The sequence below is a fragment of the Diceros bicornis genome, chromosome 20 (assembly GCF_020826845.1).
Source record: "Diceros bicornis minor isolate mBicDic1 chromosome 20, mDicBic1.mat.cur, whole genome shotgun sequence".
In the NCBI taxonomy this organism is placed as follows: domain Eukaryota; kingdom Metazoa; phylum Chordata; class Mammalia; order Perissodactyla; family Rhinocerotidae; genus Diceros; species Diceros bicornis.
The window spans coordinates 50,205,625-50,222,156 of NC_080759.1; the positions used below are offsets into that span (position 1 = coordinate 50,205,625).

The 16,532-nt window shown below is 44.0% G+C and overlaps 1 protein-coding gene across 4 annotated transcripts in view; it reads right to left on the reverse strand.

The window, feature by feature from the left end:
• TRIO (trio Rho guanine nucleotide exchange factor) overlaps positions 1 to 16,532 on the reverse strand; it is a 355,129-nt gene that overhangs the window by 142,829 nt on the left and 195,768 nt on the right. For all 4 annotated transcript variants that reach the window (XM_058564328.1, XM_058564327.1, XM_058564329.1 and 1 more), the window contains 2 exons: positions 1,603 to 1,772; positions 387 to 561 (listed from right to left, as the gene is read on the reverse strand). In XM_058564328.1, the coding sequence (XP_058420311.1) occupies positions 387 to 561; positions 1,603 to 1,772 (345 nt within the window). The remainder of the gene's footprint in view (positions 1 to 386; positions 562 to 1,602; positions 1,773 to 16,532) is intronic.

Consider the following 16,532-nt stretch of genomic DNA (forward strand, 5'->3'; position numbering starts at 1 on the left):
GTTTGTGCCTGGGCTTCAAGGGCAAGAGAGGGCTGTGTAGTGATGCAATGAAGGTTTAAGGAAGCCAACACGACGAATTGTTCTTGTTTTCAGAAGCTCTGCCTCAACTCCACTCCCAACACTCGCTTCGCACTATCCTGCTGAGTGACGTCTGCCTCCACCACCATTTCAAAGGGTCAGAGCCCAGAGCTGAGTCTCCCAACGCCCAGGGACCAGCTGAGGAAGAATCCCTCTTTCCTTCCTCTACCCTCCTCCTCACTTGAGGCTGTGGGCAGTGGGAGAGGACAAGGAGCTGAACTGGGGCAAGGGACAGAGGAGGAGACGCTGGGGCCTCAGGGGCTGTAGGAGGCCACTGGCCGGCAAGGAAGCGGTGTGGGGACACTCACATCGATGGCGTCCCTCTCAAATATGCGCAGCTGCAGGAAGAGCTCCAGCTTGATCTTGCGCTCCTGGAAGAGCTCCTCCATCTGGGCCTGCGCCTCGTCCAGCTGCTGCAGCACCGTCTCGATGTGGCTGATGGAGCTGTTGTGGGGGGTCTTGTTACTGGAGATGGCGGAGTCCCTGCGAAAGGGCAGAGGAGGGAACCGGGGTTTAACAAGACAAACAGGAATTGGATGGGAAAGTCTCACACTGTCAGATACCAGATCCGGCAGCTCCGAGCTTCAGGGGGAAGAAAGCTGGCAGGAAGCAGGACTGCTTGTCTCAGAAAATGGAATAAGCTGCCCCTCCCGCAAAACAACACCGTGCTTCCTCCTGCGAGCAACGCTTCCAGAGCTGAGGACACGCTGAGGAACTTCTTCCGCATTTCCTCACAGCCGCTCTTAGAAGAAATTATAAGTACATAAAATCATTTTAGTAGAGTTTCACTTTTAGCCACTTTTCTCCTCCAATAGAGAGAGTAGACGATACCTGTTTACTATATGCAGTGAAGTCATATTGGTTCTGAGGGGTTATTTAAATGCCACCAATCAAGCCTTTATCAAGTAACTGTTCCCTGACTCTTAGCAAAGCGAACATCACGTGACGTTAGCTTTAATGATTCCATAAACTGTCCTCTGAGTGATACAGTGGAGGGACTACATTTACGTAAACCGTCCCTGTGATCCAATAAAAGGAATCTGCTTCCAGCCCCAGCACGCCTGCTGCCTTCTCACCACGAGGAGCACCTGGGGGACAGGTGTCACCCGAGGCCTGGCCTGCCCACGCCTGGACTCTGAGAAGGCTGCCCACGACCCTCTAGAGAGGCAGATCACTTGGCTGAAGGACGCCATCCTAGGAGGTTTAAATTAACCTGGTTTGTAGGGAAATTTCAATAACTACTAGGTAGGTGTTAAGAGGAAATATTAATAAAAGCTAAATTTTGAGAAGGCTTACTAGTCAATGCTGCAATGAGAAAAATTATAGTTACAAAAAAACTGTAAGGGAGAAAAAAAGAAAAGAGAAGAAAGATGTTACTCTGCTTTGTACTCAGATGTTATTTGTTCTCTACCTAGTCGGACAGAGAATTATGGCTGAATTGTTCAAAAACGTGAGGGGACAGGGAAATCGCTGGCAGGATTTCTAAGCGTGTGCCCCTGACAGGAGGACAGGGACGCGGCCCACCTCAGCTGCTGGATGAGGTCCTCCCCCTCCTTGATCACGTTGACCGTCACTTGCAGGGTGGTCTGCTGCTGCTGCCCGAAGCGCTTGATGAGGTCCTGCACGGCCTCCACCGACTCGGCGTACACGTCGTCCAGCAGCTCCTTCTGCAGCTCCTCCAGCCACGTCCACAGCTGCGGGGACAGCGCGCACGGTGAGCCCAGGCCCCTCCGCCTCCCGGGGAGGTCCTGGTGCCGAGACCGCGAGTGACCCGCCCTGGGGGGAACAGTGGCAGCCTGCTCCGGGGAGATGGGGGGGGAGGGAGGGAGGAGCACCCCAAACAGCCCGACAGCCGGCGGAACACGCACACAAAAAAACAGTGTGTGACCGCTGCCTGGTGAAAAAACAAACAGGCAGAGAGCTGAAGGGGACTGTCCCAAAAGAGAAAAAAGGAAAAGGAAGGGGAGTCGCTCTTTCCAATGTTTCAATCCAAGTGCAATGGAAGTAAGAGAAGACCTCTCTGACAACTGGAACATCTGCTAAACATAACAGGCATTCTTTTACAGGTCTTCTGACTCTTATTTAGCAGATAGATAATTTTATTTTTAGCAAGTGCATTACAGTCCATTATTAGTTATTAAACCACTGCTCAGACCTGGGTGCTTTACATCCCTCAGAACAGGAGGAAGCATATAATGTGCTGGAATAAATTCATCAGCACGCCTGGCAGGAGATTCGGATGTGGCACTGCTGGGTGACCGCGCCCAGCCCAGGCCACGGTCAACCCAGCCACAGCTCAGTCCTTTAATGAAACGAGTGTGCACACTGAAAATAAACACCCTCGTTGCCATGACCAATTAAAAACGTGTCTGGGACTTGGATGGGTCAAGATAACTTGTAACAAGAGCAGCAAGAACTACTGTAGTCCTGGCGGGAGCAGAGCACTTCACCCACTTCCGGAAAGTCCACTGCCTCCTCCAGATCTCTGGGGAGCCATTCAGCGAACCAAACAAGACAATTAATTAAACCGCGTGGGCCCTGGTGTCTTGGAAGTGGTTTGTGTGTAGAGAAAATGCTTCCTGCTTCCTCAGGGACGTGAGAATCACTTCCCATGTCTTCCACGTGACTGTTACAGAGAGCTGCCTCAGCCATGGTGAGGTCTCCCCCAACATTGCCCAGCCAGGCCGGCCTTCCTGGCTAATACGGCCACACTGCACTTGCCAAAACACACTGTGCTGTATTTGGTCTTTAGTTTCCAAGCTCATCTTTTTTGAAAGCAGCTTTACTGAGGTATAACTGACATATAATAAACTACATGAACTTAAAGTGTACAATCTGACATGTATTGACATTAAGTATACACCCATGAAAGATCACTGCCATCGAGACAGTAGACAGCTCCATCAGCCCAAAAGTTTTCATGTGACATTTGTAATCCCTCCCTCTGTCTCCCTCTGCCCTCCCTCCCCAGGCAATCACCAATCTGCTTTCTGCCACTATAGATTAACTTGCATTTTCTTTAAAAAGTATATAAATTGAATCATACAGTATGTACTCTTTTTTTTGGTCTGGTTTCTTTCATTCATTATAATTATGTTGAGAATCATCGATACTATTTTGTTTATCAGCGGTTTACTCCTATTTATTGTTGAATAGTATTCCATTCTATGTATATACCACAACTTGTCCATTCATCTGTTGATGGACATTTGGGTTGTTTCCAGCTTTTGGCCATTACAAATAAAGCTGCTGTAAACATATGCGTACAGTTTCCACATGAACCTGTGCTTCTCTTTCTTTTAGGTAAATACTTAGGTATAGAGTGGCTGGATCACATGGCAGGTGCGTGTTTAACTTTTTGAGAAACTGTGAAACTGTTTTCCAAAGTGGCTATACGATCTTACACTCCCACCAGCAGCATATGAGAGTTCCAATTCCTCCACATCCTCACCAATACTTGATATGGCCAGTCTTTTAAATTTTAGCCATTCTAAATAACTGGTATGTCACTATGGTTTTAATTAGCAATTCCCTAATGACTAATGATGCCAAATCCTAGCTAACCTCTTAAGAGTTCTCTTGTTGTTAAACATATCTTTAGTTGAAAACAGAGTATCACCAGATGGCTCTTGTCAGCTCAGTATTTTCAATATGGCAGGCCAATTTAGAAATAAGAGAAGCGCTGGCAAAGGACTTATTTTTCAGTCAAGTTAGTCAAGGTCCTAGAATTTAATAAAAAATGTTAAAACATTTGTTAACTTGTCTCATGTTATTTACTCATTTTTGTGTATGAGTTATCAAATTTCATACAATCCAAGAATTTGAATTAAAGGAGTTTTAGAGATAGGCTGCTTTACCCCTTCGATTTTATAGATTAAGGAAAAGAGGCCCTAGGTGATGAAGTAACCTGCCCAAAGTGGGCAAAACCTATTGGTAGTGCCAAAGCCACTGGCAAAGCCAGGATGAGAAAGATGGCCTCTGGATCTCGTCACACTTTGTGTTGATACTGCATTTCAACACGAAAAATGCCATTCATCAATTCACCGAACACTGACTTAATGCTCCGCACCATCTATGAAGCATCCATAATCAGTACGTCTTTCTTTTATTTTTGCTTTCCTCTAAATTCTCACAAATAGGGTTGCTGCATTTACAAATAATAGGAAGGATGACAGCATTATTAAGGAATCTCCCAGTTTGCTCTAATATTTCCCATGAAAAACGATCCACGTTCTACACGTCATATCGTATAGTAGTAGCAGTATTACGGAGTTAAGAGATGCTCTGACAAAGTGCTGGCTCTGTGACCTAAGAGATCACTGAATTTCTCTGAGGCTCAGTTTGCTACTACGGGGATCCTCAGAATACCAATACCACCCTCAGAAGTTACTACGAGGCCCAGAAGTTAGGGTGCGGGAGAGTGCTGGCGGGTCAGCAGTGCTCCATACAAACGTTAACTACCCTAAGTATGAAGACCCACTCAAAGTAACTGAGGAGCGAGAATTGCTGAAAAGAAAACAAGTATGTGCCAGTTAGGCTGCTCTGAGCAGTAGCCAATATTTCACCAAAACGAGGCTGTAATATTTTATTGAAAGAGTCACGACATTTAACCAACAACATTCATATGTTACCTAATTGGTGGACCTTTCCAGCTGAAATGGTTTCACCAACTTCATGGTAACCTGCCTTCCACATGCTGGGGGCAGTGTGGGGGCAGGTGACCACTGGCCACTTGCTTCCAACAGAGAAAACCCTTTCAGTAGCACTTGGCCATTGGACCCTCCCCCTCTGACTGGATACACTTAAGGAATGGTACCAGGACACTGCATAACAAACTGCGAGTCTTTAGCAATAGTGCTGCCTCAGCATTTTAGGCTCATTCAGTGGAGCTGAATGATGTAAGCAAATATTTATCCGAAATAAGACTGTTCTTCTTTCACTGTAATCTAAACAGAAGAAGCACTGATGAGAAGAAAGGTACAGGAGCAACTTGACTTCAAATATCGAATCTGCATCACAGAAGGCGGCATCTGACGCATCAGACAACAAGCTGGCCTTTGGGGACAGAGAAAGTGGGCCAACTGAGGGCTGCAGCCGGTGTGGCCTCTGGTTTTAGTTACACTACACTTTTAAGAGCTAGCTTCTCATAACACTAGTAGAAATTAGTATCTCTTCTTTCCAATTTGTTGAGAAAACAGAAACACAAGTTTTTTAAAGCCCCCTAGAATAATACTGCAGTTATCAGCGAAACACAACATTAATTAAGACATCTGGTAGAAAATTTGAATGTCCTGGACAAGATACATCTAGTGTACAGGTGTCCCAATCACCCTCCTCCCCCGTCCACACAGCTGGGTCAGGTCTCCCCAGCGTTGTCGGCTCGCTGGGCCCCCTCTGGGAGCACTGGTTCAGCATCCATCCTGCACTGGTGCCCCAGACGCCACGTCTGAACCATGGGGTGTCTGTGTCTCCACGTGGCCGCTCAGCAGCCTCTCGCCTGACTCAATCTTGAGGCCTAACTCAGAGATCCAGCTTGTGGGGCAGGATGGGGGACGGGGAACAAAATTCCTCCTCTCCAGCAAATACTACCAAAATACCATTTAAATCACAAAACCGTTTTTTTTTTTTTTTTGGTGAGGAAGACCGGCCCTGAGCTAGCATCTATTGCCAATCCTCCTCCTTTTTTCCCCTTTTTCTCCCCAAAGCCCCAGTAGACAGTTGTATGTCGCAGTTGCCCATCCTTCTAGTTGCTGTATGTGGGACACTGCCTCAGCACGGCCAGACAAGCGGTGCGTTGGTGCGCGCCTGGGATCCGAACCCAGGCAGCCAGTAGCGGAGCGTGCACTCAAGTGCTAAGCCACGGGGCCTGCCCCCTCACAAAACCATTTTAACAACTCTCACTTCTCTCTCCTGTGAAGAGGAGAGATCAAAACTGACTCTTGGAAATGGCCTAAGGCACGATGCGTAGGTGTGCTTCCTCATAACTCCACTGCAACAGCAGAAGAGTTCATGTTTTATCCACAAACAATCAGTAAAACAAAACACTTCTCCTAAGAGGTAATATGGGATAACGACTAAGAGCGTGGCTTCTGAAGCTAGACTGCTGAGTTCAAATCCTGACAACATTTCCTAGGCTGTGACCTTCGGCAGGCTACTTACTGGATCCATGTCTCAGTTTTCTCATGTTTGGTTTTGTTTTTTTTTTTTTTTTGTGAGGAAGATCAGCCCTGAGCTAACATCCATGCCAATTCTCCTCTTTTTTGCTGAGGAAGACTGGCCCTGAGCTAACATCCGTGCCGATCGTCCTCCAGTTTCCTCATCTATGAAACGGGCGTGGTAAAAATGCCTGCTTCAGAGAGCTGCTGGAAGAGTACAGGAGATGACAAACACAGAGTGAAGACATCAGTAAATGTTAGTACTAGCAGCAGTTTTGTTCTTGTGAGAAAGTCTTCTAATAATAAACAGTTTCAAAAGTCTTCTTTCTATAGATATTTTTCAAAACGTGTCCAGGTTCCTACCAATTGCTCAAAATATGCCACTTAGTCTGGTAAACTTAACACTGTCCCACATTTAAACCTTTTTACACCTAAAAATAGTATGAGGAAAAGGTGCTAGAATTAGTCCTTTACAGTCTATAGAAATCATTTCCCCTTGGTTCTAGGGGAAGTGCCATGAGTATTTGTGGGTCAAAGCTTTTCCTTTCCTCCTGGTAATTTTTTAAAGAACTAGCTTATTTCCTCAACATCCTGGACATTTCAACACGCCCGGCTGGCTGCGGAACCAGAGAAGGGCCACAGCTACAGAGGAGGCCACAGGACTCGATCTTGGGATCAAACAGCTGAAAAGGGGGAAAAAAATCAGCGAGTAGAAGCAGCAAGGCTACATTTAAATCCATGATGTCAAAATGCCCAAAGATTCTTTGTCCCTCTAGAATTTTTCTTTCTGGTCCTATAGGAAATATTCTAATTCAATTTTGAGAAAAAAGTCTCAGATAAAGGTAATTTCTAATGTCAACTGGTGATGAACTGATGCATATCATAATGCACTATGACTCAGGCAAAGTTTATTTTTAAGCTTTTAAATGGGTATATATGATGCCTAAAATAACCTCTGAATGAAGGAATGAGGAAAAGTCTCTTGGACGTCTGAAATTTTTACCATAAACTTTCTAAAGGTGACAAAAATTGCACTTCTGTGTATGCTGCTAATTTACAATAAAAAGATAAATCTTCACCTGACAGCAAGAGAGGAGTTGCATTCTATCGAAGTTTTCAGCAGCAAGGATTCTGCTTCTAGAGAACTGTGGCCCCTGGCCATGGGCTGGTCAGGCAGCCACAGTTAGGCAACGCTGCCCCCTAGAGGCCCTCAGAGCCTGGCCAGCAGCATTCCATGAAAGAGAACTTGAACCTAGCCCACACGTGGGGTGCAGATATGCACAGACCTGTTCACGGACCAGGATCTACAGAGAAGGCTGGGCTAGGGAGACACATGGGGTTCTGGGGAGAAACTCCTGTGATAAAGATGTGGGAGAGCCTGGTCCTGGATCCAGCACCACCCTCACCTCAGCCCCTTCCCCACAGGCCCCTGGAAAAGTCCCTTCCTCACTACCTGGAGAGGGGAGACCCCGCCAGAGAGGGCTCCTAGAGGAGCTCGTTGGGGTGGCAGATCCCAGGAGAGGACTGAGCTTCCAGCCCATTCAGAGGGTGGGAGGATGGGAGCCCTGAGATCTGGGGCTTGCTTTAGCTGCCACCTCTCAGATGCACATCTGAACACAGGCTACAAGCCTGCTACATCTGGAGGTGGGAGCACGACACACCAGACATGGGTCCTTATCCCCTGTGCGACTCTGGGAAAATCCTCGGAGCTCTCCACCTTCAGCCTTCTCATCTATGAAATGGGATCATTTTACCGTGTATGTCTTCCCTAACTGGCAAAGCCAGTCTGAGAGTCAAATGAGATGACCACAGATATGAAGGTGCTCAATTACTACAAGCACTTTATAAACAGAAGCTACTACCCATTGGCGTCTGTTTCCCTACTCTTGTTTATGACAAAGACAATCATTGGGGTACCAGTGGGGATGAGTGAGCCGTAAGGCCAGTGTGGGAAGTATAAAAGCCGCAGCCCCCAGCAGGAGCTGTAAGCCAAGAGCAGAAGCAGGGAGTTTCAATGGCAACTTGCAGGTGGAATTTCAGAAGGCACCCACTACGCACATAAAATGTGATTCAGTTTCTGGTATAAGAAGCAGGGGTCAAAGGGGACTGTTGCAGCCATGAACAAGAGCATGTTCTTCAGCCTGAAATGACCAACTGCACCTTTGGTGCACTTGTCTGTCACTCTGATAAGGAAGAGTAAGGGTTTCAGCAGTACCTCATTATTCTTGGGTGGGTGATAAAAGATGCCTTAATAGGATGAAAGGAAATTTATGAAAGTTGTATTGGGGGTAGGGGCAGAAGGCAAATCAAAGTCAGTATCATGAAATAATACCAATGCAAATATGTATAAGAGAGAAGGAGAAAGGAGAAGAAACAGGAGTATGCCAGGGCAGCCCACACCTTACGGGACACCCCATGGGCATCGCAGCACCACAGGGTGAAGCATGCAGACGTGTGAGCAAGGACAGGTGAGGCAAAGGTGACAGGGCCAGATGCATGACTGACACACAGATCCAGGTCAGTGCAGGAACCTCAACCACCCAGATATTTACACGAAGTCTTATTTGCTAAAAACAGAGATTTTGAGATGAGGAATTTTCTATTTTCTTTTTATTCCTCAACATCCCTGAAGGGTAAGACACACTCCCTGAGTGTCAAGTTTGGGAAAAGCTCCTCCCCACCCCGGGTCATTCTGACAGCAACCACTGACTCCCTGAAATGGTCTGCAGTTGGTCACAGTGTAATTCCTCTTTAACTCTTTAAATCTCGAGACAGCGCCTGTTGCTGCAGGCTGCCCTCCTTTTCCCCCGGCTAGCACTTTACTCCTTGAACTGGACCAGCATGACACAATCCGGAGCTCGGTCAACACCAGCTCGCTCTCCTCTGCACTCTCCCCTAAAATTGGGGGCTGGAGAAATGAAGGCAGCACCACCGTGATCCAAACAGCAGCCAGCCAGCGAGATGACGGCCCCTCTCCTCGAGATTCTGTGCTTTTACCCATTACAGCCGGGGGCGGTACTTTGGGGGCATAACATTATTGTGGACACCGTCAATTAACACACATAAGATTATTTTTTGTTTAACATACACTGTTCCACCTATGTGGCCCTTACTCTGTAACCTGTCTAGGTTAGTGTTTCTGATTCAAAACAGATTCACATATTAAAACCAATGAATGAAATTTCTGTGGTAGATTTTGACTTAGTCCTACTGAGATCTTTCGGGATCCTCTTCTATTATCTGACATATTTGACAGACCCTGGTCTATACTCTGATCAGTGTGCCTGTCACACCAATCCACCCACTCCCAGGCTTTCTGCATGGGGACAGAGACCTACACTGGAAATGTGCTCCAGCCCGCTGACACCATCCACTAACCAACCCCCCACTGACAGTCCCACTGGCAGGGGTTCTAATGCAGCCCTGATTATTTCTGCTATGGCACCAAGTCTGTCCTGGCTTTGCAGCAATTTGCCCATTTTCAAGACATAACAGCCCTCAACATAACAAAGGCAAGTTTTCAGGGTGCCTGAATTTGGACGAGCAATGTCTCGAGATGTCACATATGGACGTACAAGTTCTGACTAGGTTAGTGGAGGCAGTTCAAAGACAGGACGACTGAACAGGCGGCTCCCTATAGAAGGTGATGCCAGGGATTGAAACCACCTGTCTGCTGGGCCGCGGGTCCAACTAAGATGACTTTGTCAGCAAGTCTAACCCGATTGTGGGTCCGGACTGGAAATTACTTCCTTCTTCACAAACTGGTTATGAGTAATGTCTTACTATCAAAACACTTTCTTCCTGGTATCTTCTATTTGGAGATCAGTACAGGATAAAGGCAGTCTTGATCTTGCATTAACTGACATCCTCAGTTAACTCTTTTTTACAGCCATTCAGCAGTCTAATTCTAGTGACTGTGCTAAGAGGCAGCCCATATTGTTCTGTCTCATCTACAATTTAAACATCAAACGCCTGGTCAAGAGCTAATTCCACTGCATGCCCGTCATCAAACCAGAAACCCAGAAAAGAATGAAATAAAGTTAACACGCTATATTAACTTGTTCATTCCCTTCTTCCTTTACTGACAGTTTATAAACTATCTTTTCTAGAACTCTGCCCAGGACTGACCTCAGCTGAGTAACATGTGAAATCAACCTTCTTTAAAAAGCACAAGTGCATTTTCAGCCTTCTGGCACCCCTTCCCTTTCCCATAGATCCTTAAAGATTAAGAGACCCAATTTGGTGACCTACTTATTCAGTTCTTTCACTACCCAGGGATCTAATTTGTCTTGGAATAGAGACTTGAACTTATTTAAGAGAAATAAATCCTTTCCTATAAAACCTTCATCCATCTTGGTCTTTAGCTTCTTCTAACTCCGTCTGAAGAGCAGTCTCCTTGAGGAGAAGAAGAAATCAAAGTGAGAGCTGATGAAGTCTACTTCTACTTGTATCCATTGACATCACTGGTCCCAAGCACAAAGCCCAACCCTTCCTTCCTCTTGTGGTTCTGAATTTCGGGCTTTAACAAAAGGAAGAGAAAACAAACAACAAAACCAAAAAACCCTGTTCAGTCTCTACAAGCCCAGTTTACCTAGAGCTTTTAAGCTTTCCTAACAAAACCCTAATACATTGCTGGTGATCAATCTTTCTACCACTGACTCAATGAGAACAACAATAACCAGTAACAAACAATATATACCAGAAATACAGGGATAGTTTACTTCTCTCAACTAACCAGAGACCTATCACATTTAGTTTATGAAGCTGAGTATCAAATATGACATTAAGAATATTTAAAATGCCCTATAAAAAGAATTCTAACAAGTAAACAAGATTACATATACATCTATTTGTAGCTGGGCATTTTAAGACCTATGCTGTCGCATTTCCTGAACTTCTGTGAAGTGCCTCACCTTTCTATTACACTAATTGAGGCCCATCTACAAACAAGTAATTAAAGCACACATTTGTCACTCACCATTTAGAAGTGACTCTTTGACAAGAAATTATAAAATTTGGAGTTAGTGTAACAATCCTGGTTGTAATACTGAATTACAAATAAAGCTAATATAGCATAGTATTTTTTTTTTTTTTTTGAGGAGGACCAGCCCTGAGCTAACATCCAATGCCAATCCTCCTCTTTTTTCCTGAGGAAGATTGTCCCTGGGCTAACATCTGTGCCCATCTCCCTCTACTTTATATGGGACGCCGCCACAGCATGGCTTAACAAGCGGTGCATTGGTGCGCGCCCGGGAGCCGAACCGGCGAACCCCGGGGCTGCCGCAGCAGAGTGCGCGCACTTAACCGCCCGCGCCACTGGGCTGGCCCCTAATATAGCACAGTATTAGTTAATTCATTTAATAATCATCTACTAAGCGACCATTATGTGTCAGGTAAGTTAGAGTTCCCTATAATTTTCTACACTAACTTCTAATTTCTCTGTTAATATAAAAACATTCTCTACCTGAACAGTTTAGAGGTTACCAGGGGGAAGTGAGTTTGGGGGTGGGCACAAGGAATGAAGGGGCACATTTATATGGTGACTCACAAATAATAATGTACAATAGAAACTTCACAATGCTATAAAGTATTATGACCTCAATAAAAAAAATAAAAATTTCACTACCTGAAAATATTGGGCCAATATTAAGAATTAGAAAATTCATGAATTTAAACCAGTTTTAAACCATTCCATAGAAAAAAACTAACGTTTTACATGAATTAAACTATTCTGACAAAAGGACTTTCCTTTTAGGTAATAACATCCCTCTGGCCAACACAAATGTTTTACACATTTATTTGGTGAAAAAAATAATTTTTTGCAGCTTTCGCTGGAAACAAAAGTATTTAGCAATGTGTACAAGATAAGTTATGCCAATTTGCATGGTAGCATGAGTAAGACTCTTTGTAACAGCCCACTCTGCCCTGCAGGACTGGAGCTGCAGGCAGAGCTGAAGTTGTGCATATACCAGGAAGGACTTGAGTTTCGATCTTAACAGAAGGGTCACCGTGAGGTGCTTACTCTGAGAAAGGGCACCAGGACTGGATTAAGCAGTTCTTCTTGATCAAAGACAGGACGATATGAGATTATACCTAGGTATTTATACCTTTGCATCTTACACTTAAATCTGTATCCTTTTGTCTATTGAGTACGTTACAAAGGGGGTGAAGAGGAAAAGAAAGGAGCATTTCTTGGCAGCCACTATGACACAAGCAGTACGGTAAGCGTTTCACCTACGTAATTTCACTCAGGGTCCCACACCCTCACGGATTTTATTATTCTCATTCTGAAGTGGAGAAAGCTGAGGCACCACAGAGCAGCTTGTCTCAGACCACTCAGCCAGTTAGTAAGGGCAAACGTTATACTATCATATGCTTTCTTAATTATTTTATTAAGATCATATTTTTATAGCAAAAAAGCATAAATGACTAGATCCATTTTTTTGGATATTTCCACTTATGGAAAAACTTTTTTTTTTTTTAAATTCCAGATACCGCAATCTATGTGAAGACATAGTTGCTAAACCAGTAGGGAGCAACTGAACCCCCAAAGTCAAATCTAACCCTCAACCGTGCACGGGCCAATGAGGTATTGAATGGTTCTAGGTCCTTAGTTTCCTCTTGCTTTCTCTGCCTTGTGGCCATTTAATTGCTCATTTGTATCTACATCAGACAAATAAGGAAGTCAAAGTTTAAGAGTGCATGCAGAGAGTTCAGCTAAGGAAATGAATATTAAACATAAAAATTACTGAGATTGGATAATAAAAGGTTAACTTTATCTCCAAAAATATCATGCACTGGATCTTAACGTTTCTCATTGAGAATACATCAAAGCAATCCGAGACTTTTGAGATGATAAAAAGCTGGAGATCACTCATAGACTGCTAGTGGGAGTGCAAAATGGTACAGCCATTCTGGAAACAGTTTGGCAGTTTCTTTTAGAACAATATGCGCTTACCAAAGGACCTAGCAATTGCACTCTTGGGCATTTATCCCAGAGAAATAAAAACTTACATTCACACAAAAGCCCATACATGAATGTCCATAGCTTCTCTTTTTGTAGCAGCCAAAAACTGAGAATAACATTACTGTCCTTTAACCAGTAAATGGTTAAACAAACTGTGATATATCCATATCATGAAACACTATTCAGCAGTCAAGACACATGCAACAAGCAGATTGATCTCAAGGGAATTAGGCTGAGTGAAAAAAGCCAATCTCAAAAAGTTACATGTTGTATGATTCCATTTATATAACATTTTTGAAATAAGAAAATTACAGAGATGGAGAACAACAGGTTAGTGGTTGCCAGGAGTTAAAGATGGGGTAGGGGTTGGGTATGGATATAAGGAAGCAGCCTGAGGGAGTAATGGAACAATTCTGTAGGATTCTGTATGTTGCAAGTGGTAGTGGTTACATGAACCTACGCAATAAAACTGCACAGAACTAAATATACACACACACAGACACACACACAGACACACACACAACAGCATGCAAACCTGAAGAAATTCCAATAAGCTCTGTGGGTTGCAGCAAAGTCATCCTCCTACTTTGACTGTGGTTATGTGATATGACCACTGGGGGAGGCTGGGAGAAGGAGCATGGACCTCCTTGTCCACTCCTTTTTTTCCAACTTCTTGTGATTATAAATATTTCAAAATAAAAAGTTAAAAAAAAGAAGTCTGGGGAATATGTTTAGAGGTATCACATATATCTTTGGACGTATGTACGTGGGGTAGAAATAGGCATGAACAAAAAAGAAAATCATTTTAGAGAATATAGACATCAGCAAAAATACTGTTAAGGCGGCCAAAAGAAAAGGCTTGAAAGTTGGGAACCAAATTTTAGAGAACATTGCACAGGAGACATAAGGGATCTGGAGGAATCAGATGCTCGAGAGGCTAGAGTCACTCAGAGAGCCAACAGGTCCCCTCATCTGCAGTGCCCACGTAGGGCTTCTCTATAAAGTCAGGAGTAGTGAACAGGCTCTCTACATTGCAACTGCCAACGATGCCAGGCATCCACCACAGGGCAGCTGGTCTACGCATGGAGCGCTACGTACCTTTAGTCAATTTTCCTGAATTAGTTTAACCCACATGCCTGACTGGTTCTGCAGCTCCACAATGGAGAGAAGGGAAAAGAAACTTGGACCCTTTAAGCAGTGGCAGGTTGAGAAAGCACTGACATGTTTTCAACACACTCCTGGAGCAAACTCGGTGAGGACCGAGGCTCTGAGAGCCCCAAACCCCAAAAAGTGATGAGAGCTCCCGCTTCCCAGGAACCCTCCTCCGACCACAGTGTGAAGTCCTCGAGGGCTCTCTCCTTGCTCCCCGGGGAGAGCTCAGCATTGGCTAAGTATAAAGAAAGAAATCTGCTTGCTTAACTTTAGGCATAAAAATGAAGCCAGACTGGTTACGTGTGACAAAAAACACTCCAGGTGGTGGGAGGCCTTTATTTTCGACTTCTGAATAAAATGAAAGGTTCCTCTTTCCCCAGGCGTTACCCCAAACAAAAACTTGTCCCAGTTCAGTGTGCAAGTTTGCAGAAGCAGAAGCAAAAGGCTTCTTTACTTAACCCAGCAAGAATCACAGCCCGATTCAAAGGGGCAGGATCTTTCCTGGGAAACCACGGCTTCTGGGAATCAAGTGAACAAAAACCAACTCAAGGCCCCTGAATCAACTCCAGAAATAAACTCTGGTTGAAGTCTCAATGTCACCACCTAGTTGCCTCAAATAACCCACAAATTTCAAAGGTAATTATCAATTAACTTAGTACCTAATTTTGAGAATGAAGAATGAGTATGAATGGATGGAAATAACTATGCTCTTGCTATATTTGAAAATGGAAATACGTCCCTCTATCATTAAATCTCAGAGTGATGTGCCAGAAATAGACATCATTTATTCCACAAGCTGACTGAGTATCTGCTATGTCTGGGAGGCAGGCTAACGAGTGGGATACAAAGATAAGTGATACATGGTTCCAGTCCTGAAGGAACTTCACATCTACCAAGAGAAACAAACGCCTAAAATACTCGATATACACAAAAGTAGAAGCATGTTTCTCCACTGGTCATTCATTTTTGTATCACCTCCTTATACATTACAGTTGACTTGGGAGACACTTAGGACTGACTGAAAGTGAACGAACGAATGAATGAATGAACAAACAGTGAAAAATGCATTCAAAAGGAAAGGAGGACAGGTGACAAAGGGCTAATAATGGGAGAACTATAATCAGAATTAACATGAATAAAATGCCAGAAACGAAGAAGGGACTAGAGAGATTGAGAGGCAGACAAAATGTAGGAGGATAAAAAGTCTCCTAAAATAAAATCCAAATTTATGTTAGGCCAATCAACATTCCTTTTAAATACTACTTAAAAACAGAAAAAAAAAAAAAAAAGACAGTATCCATTTGCAAGTCTTCTGAGAGGAGGTTAGCATCTCAAGAATTCTTTTTAGAGAAAAAAAAAGGAGGAAAAGGTCCCAGAATGCTTCCAAATGTGGGTTTAAGGGTGAAAATAGGGCTGACACCTCTACCTACCACCTTCTGCATCCAAGCTCAAGGTACAAAATATTTGCCATCTACATGAAAATATCTCCTTTCTCTCTTCCCAGGAACAAGTGTTCTTTATTCTGTCCTCTGGGGTAGGAGAGTGAAGAAGAGTCCAGAGGCCTCAGCACGCCCAATCTAAGTGCTTGGTCTGTGACCAGACTCACAACCACCAACCTTCTTCCAGGTGTGAGTCTTAGAAAGAATTCCCAAGCTAACACTGAGCAATCATCACCTTGACCTGGCACCTTTGTCAAGTCAGCTGTTGGTGAGATCACCTTGGTGTTACTTGCTCATCAGAGCCAGAAATTTACCACAAAAAAGAGAGGGCAACAGCTATGCTCCAGATAAAGTGAGAAATAAAACCACTGCTGAACATCTGGGAGGGAGGAAGGTTAATTCTGTGTTGGGAGAGCCTTTGACAGCTAACTTCTAAAAAGCTTCAGGTGTTTGCCTAAATGAGAAAGCCAAGCTGCTTTTTCTATCTTCCTCTCTGCTTGAGAAAAATTAACTCAGATAACATAAATCTTTGAGCAATTTTTCATTTATCTGATATGTTAAAATATTTGGTGACTTTATGCAAATATATTTATTTAATTAGCATGATTTCCTCCTCCTGGCCCTTCTCTTCCTTATAATTTTGTTTTAAACTGATTAAGTTTGTTCCAATTGAGTCTGAGTTTTCATTCAATAACCAGTTTCAAAGCACAATGACTAAAGACAGCTTTCTGCATAAAGCCT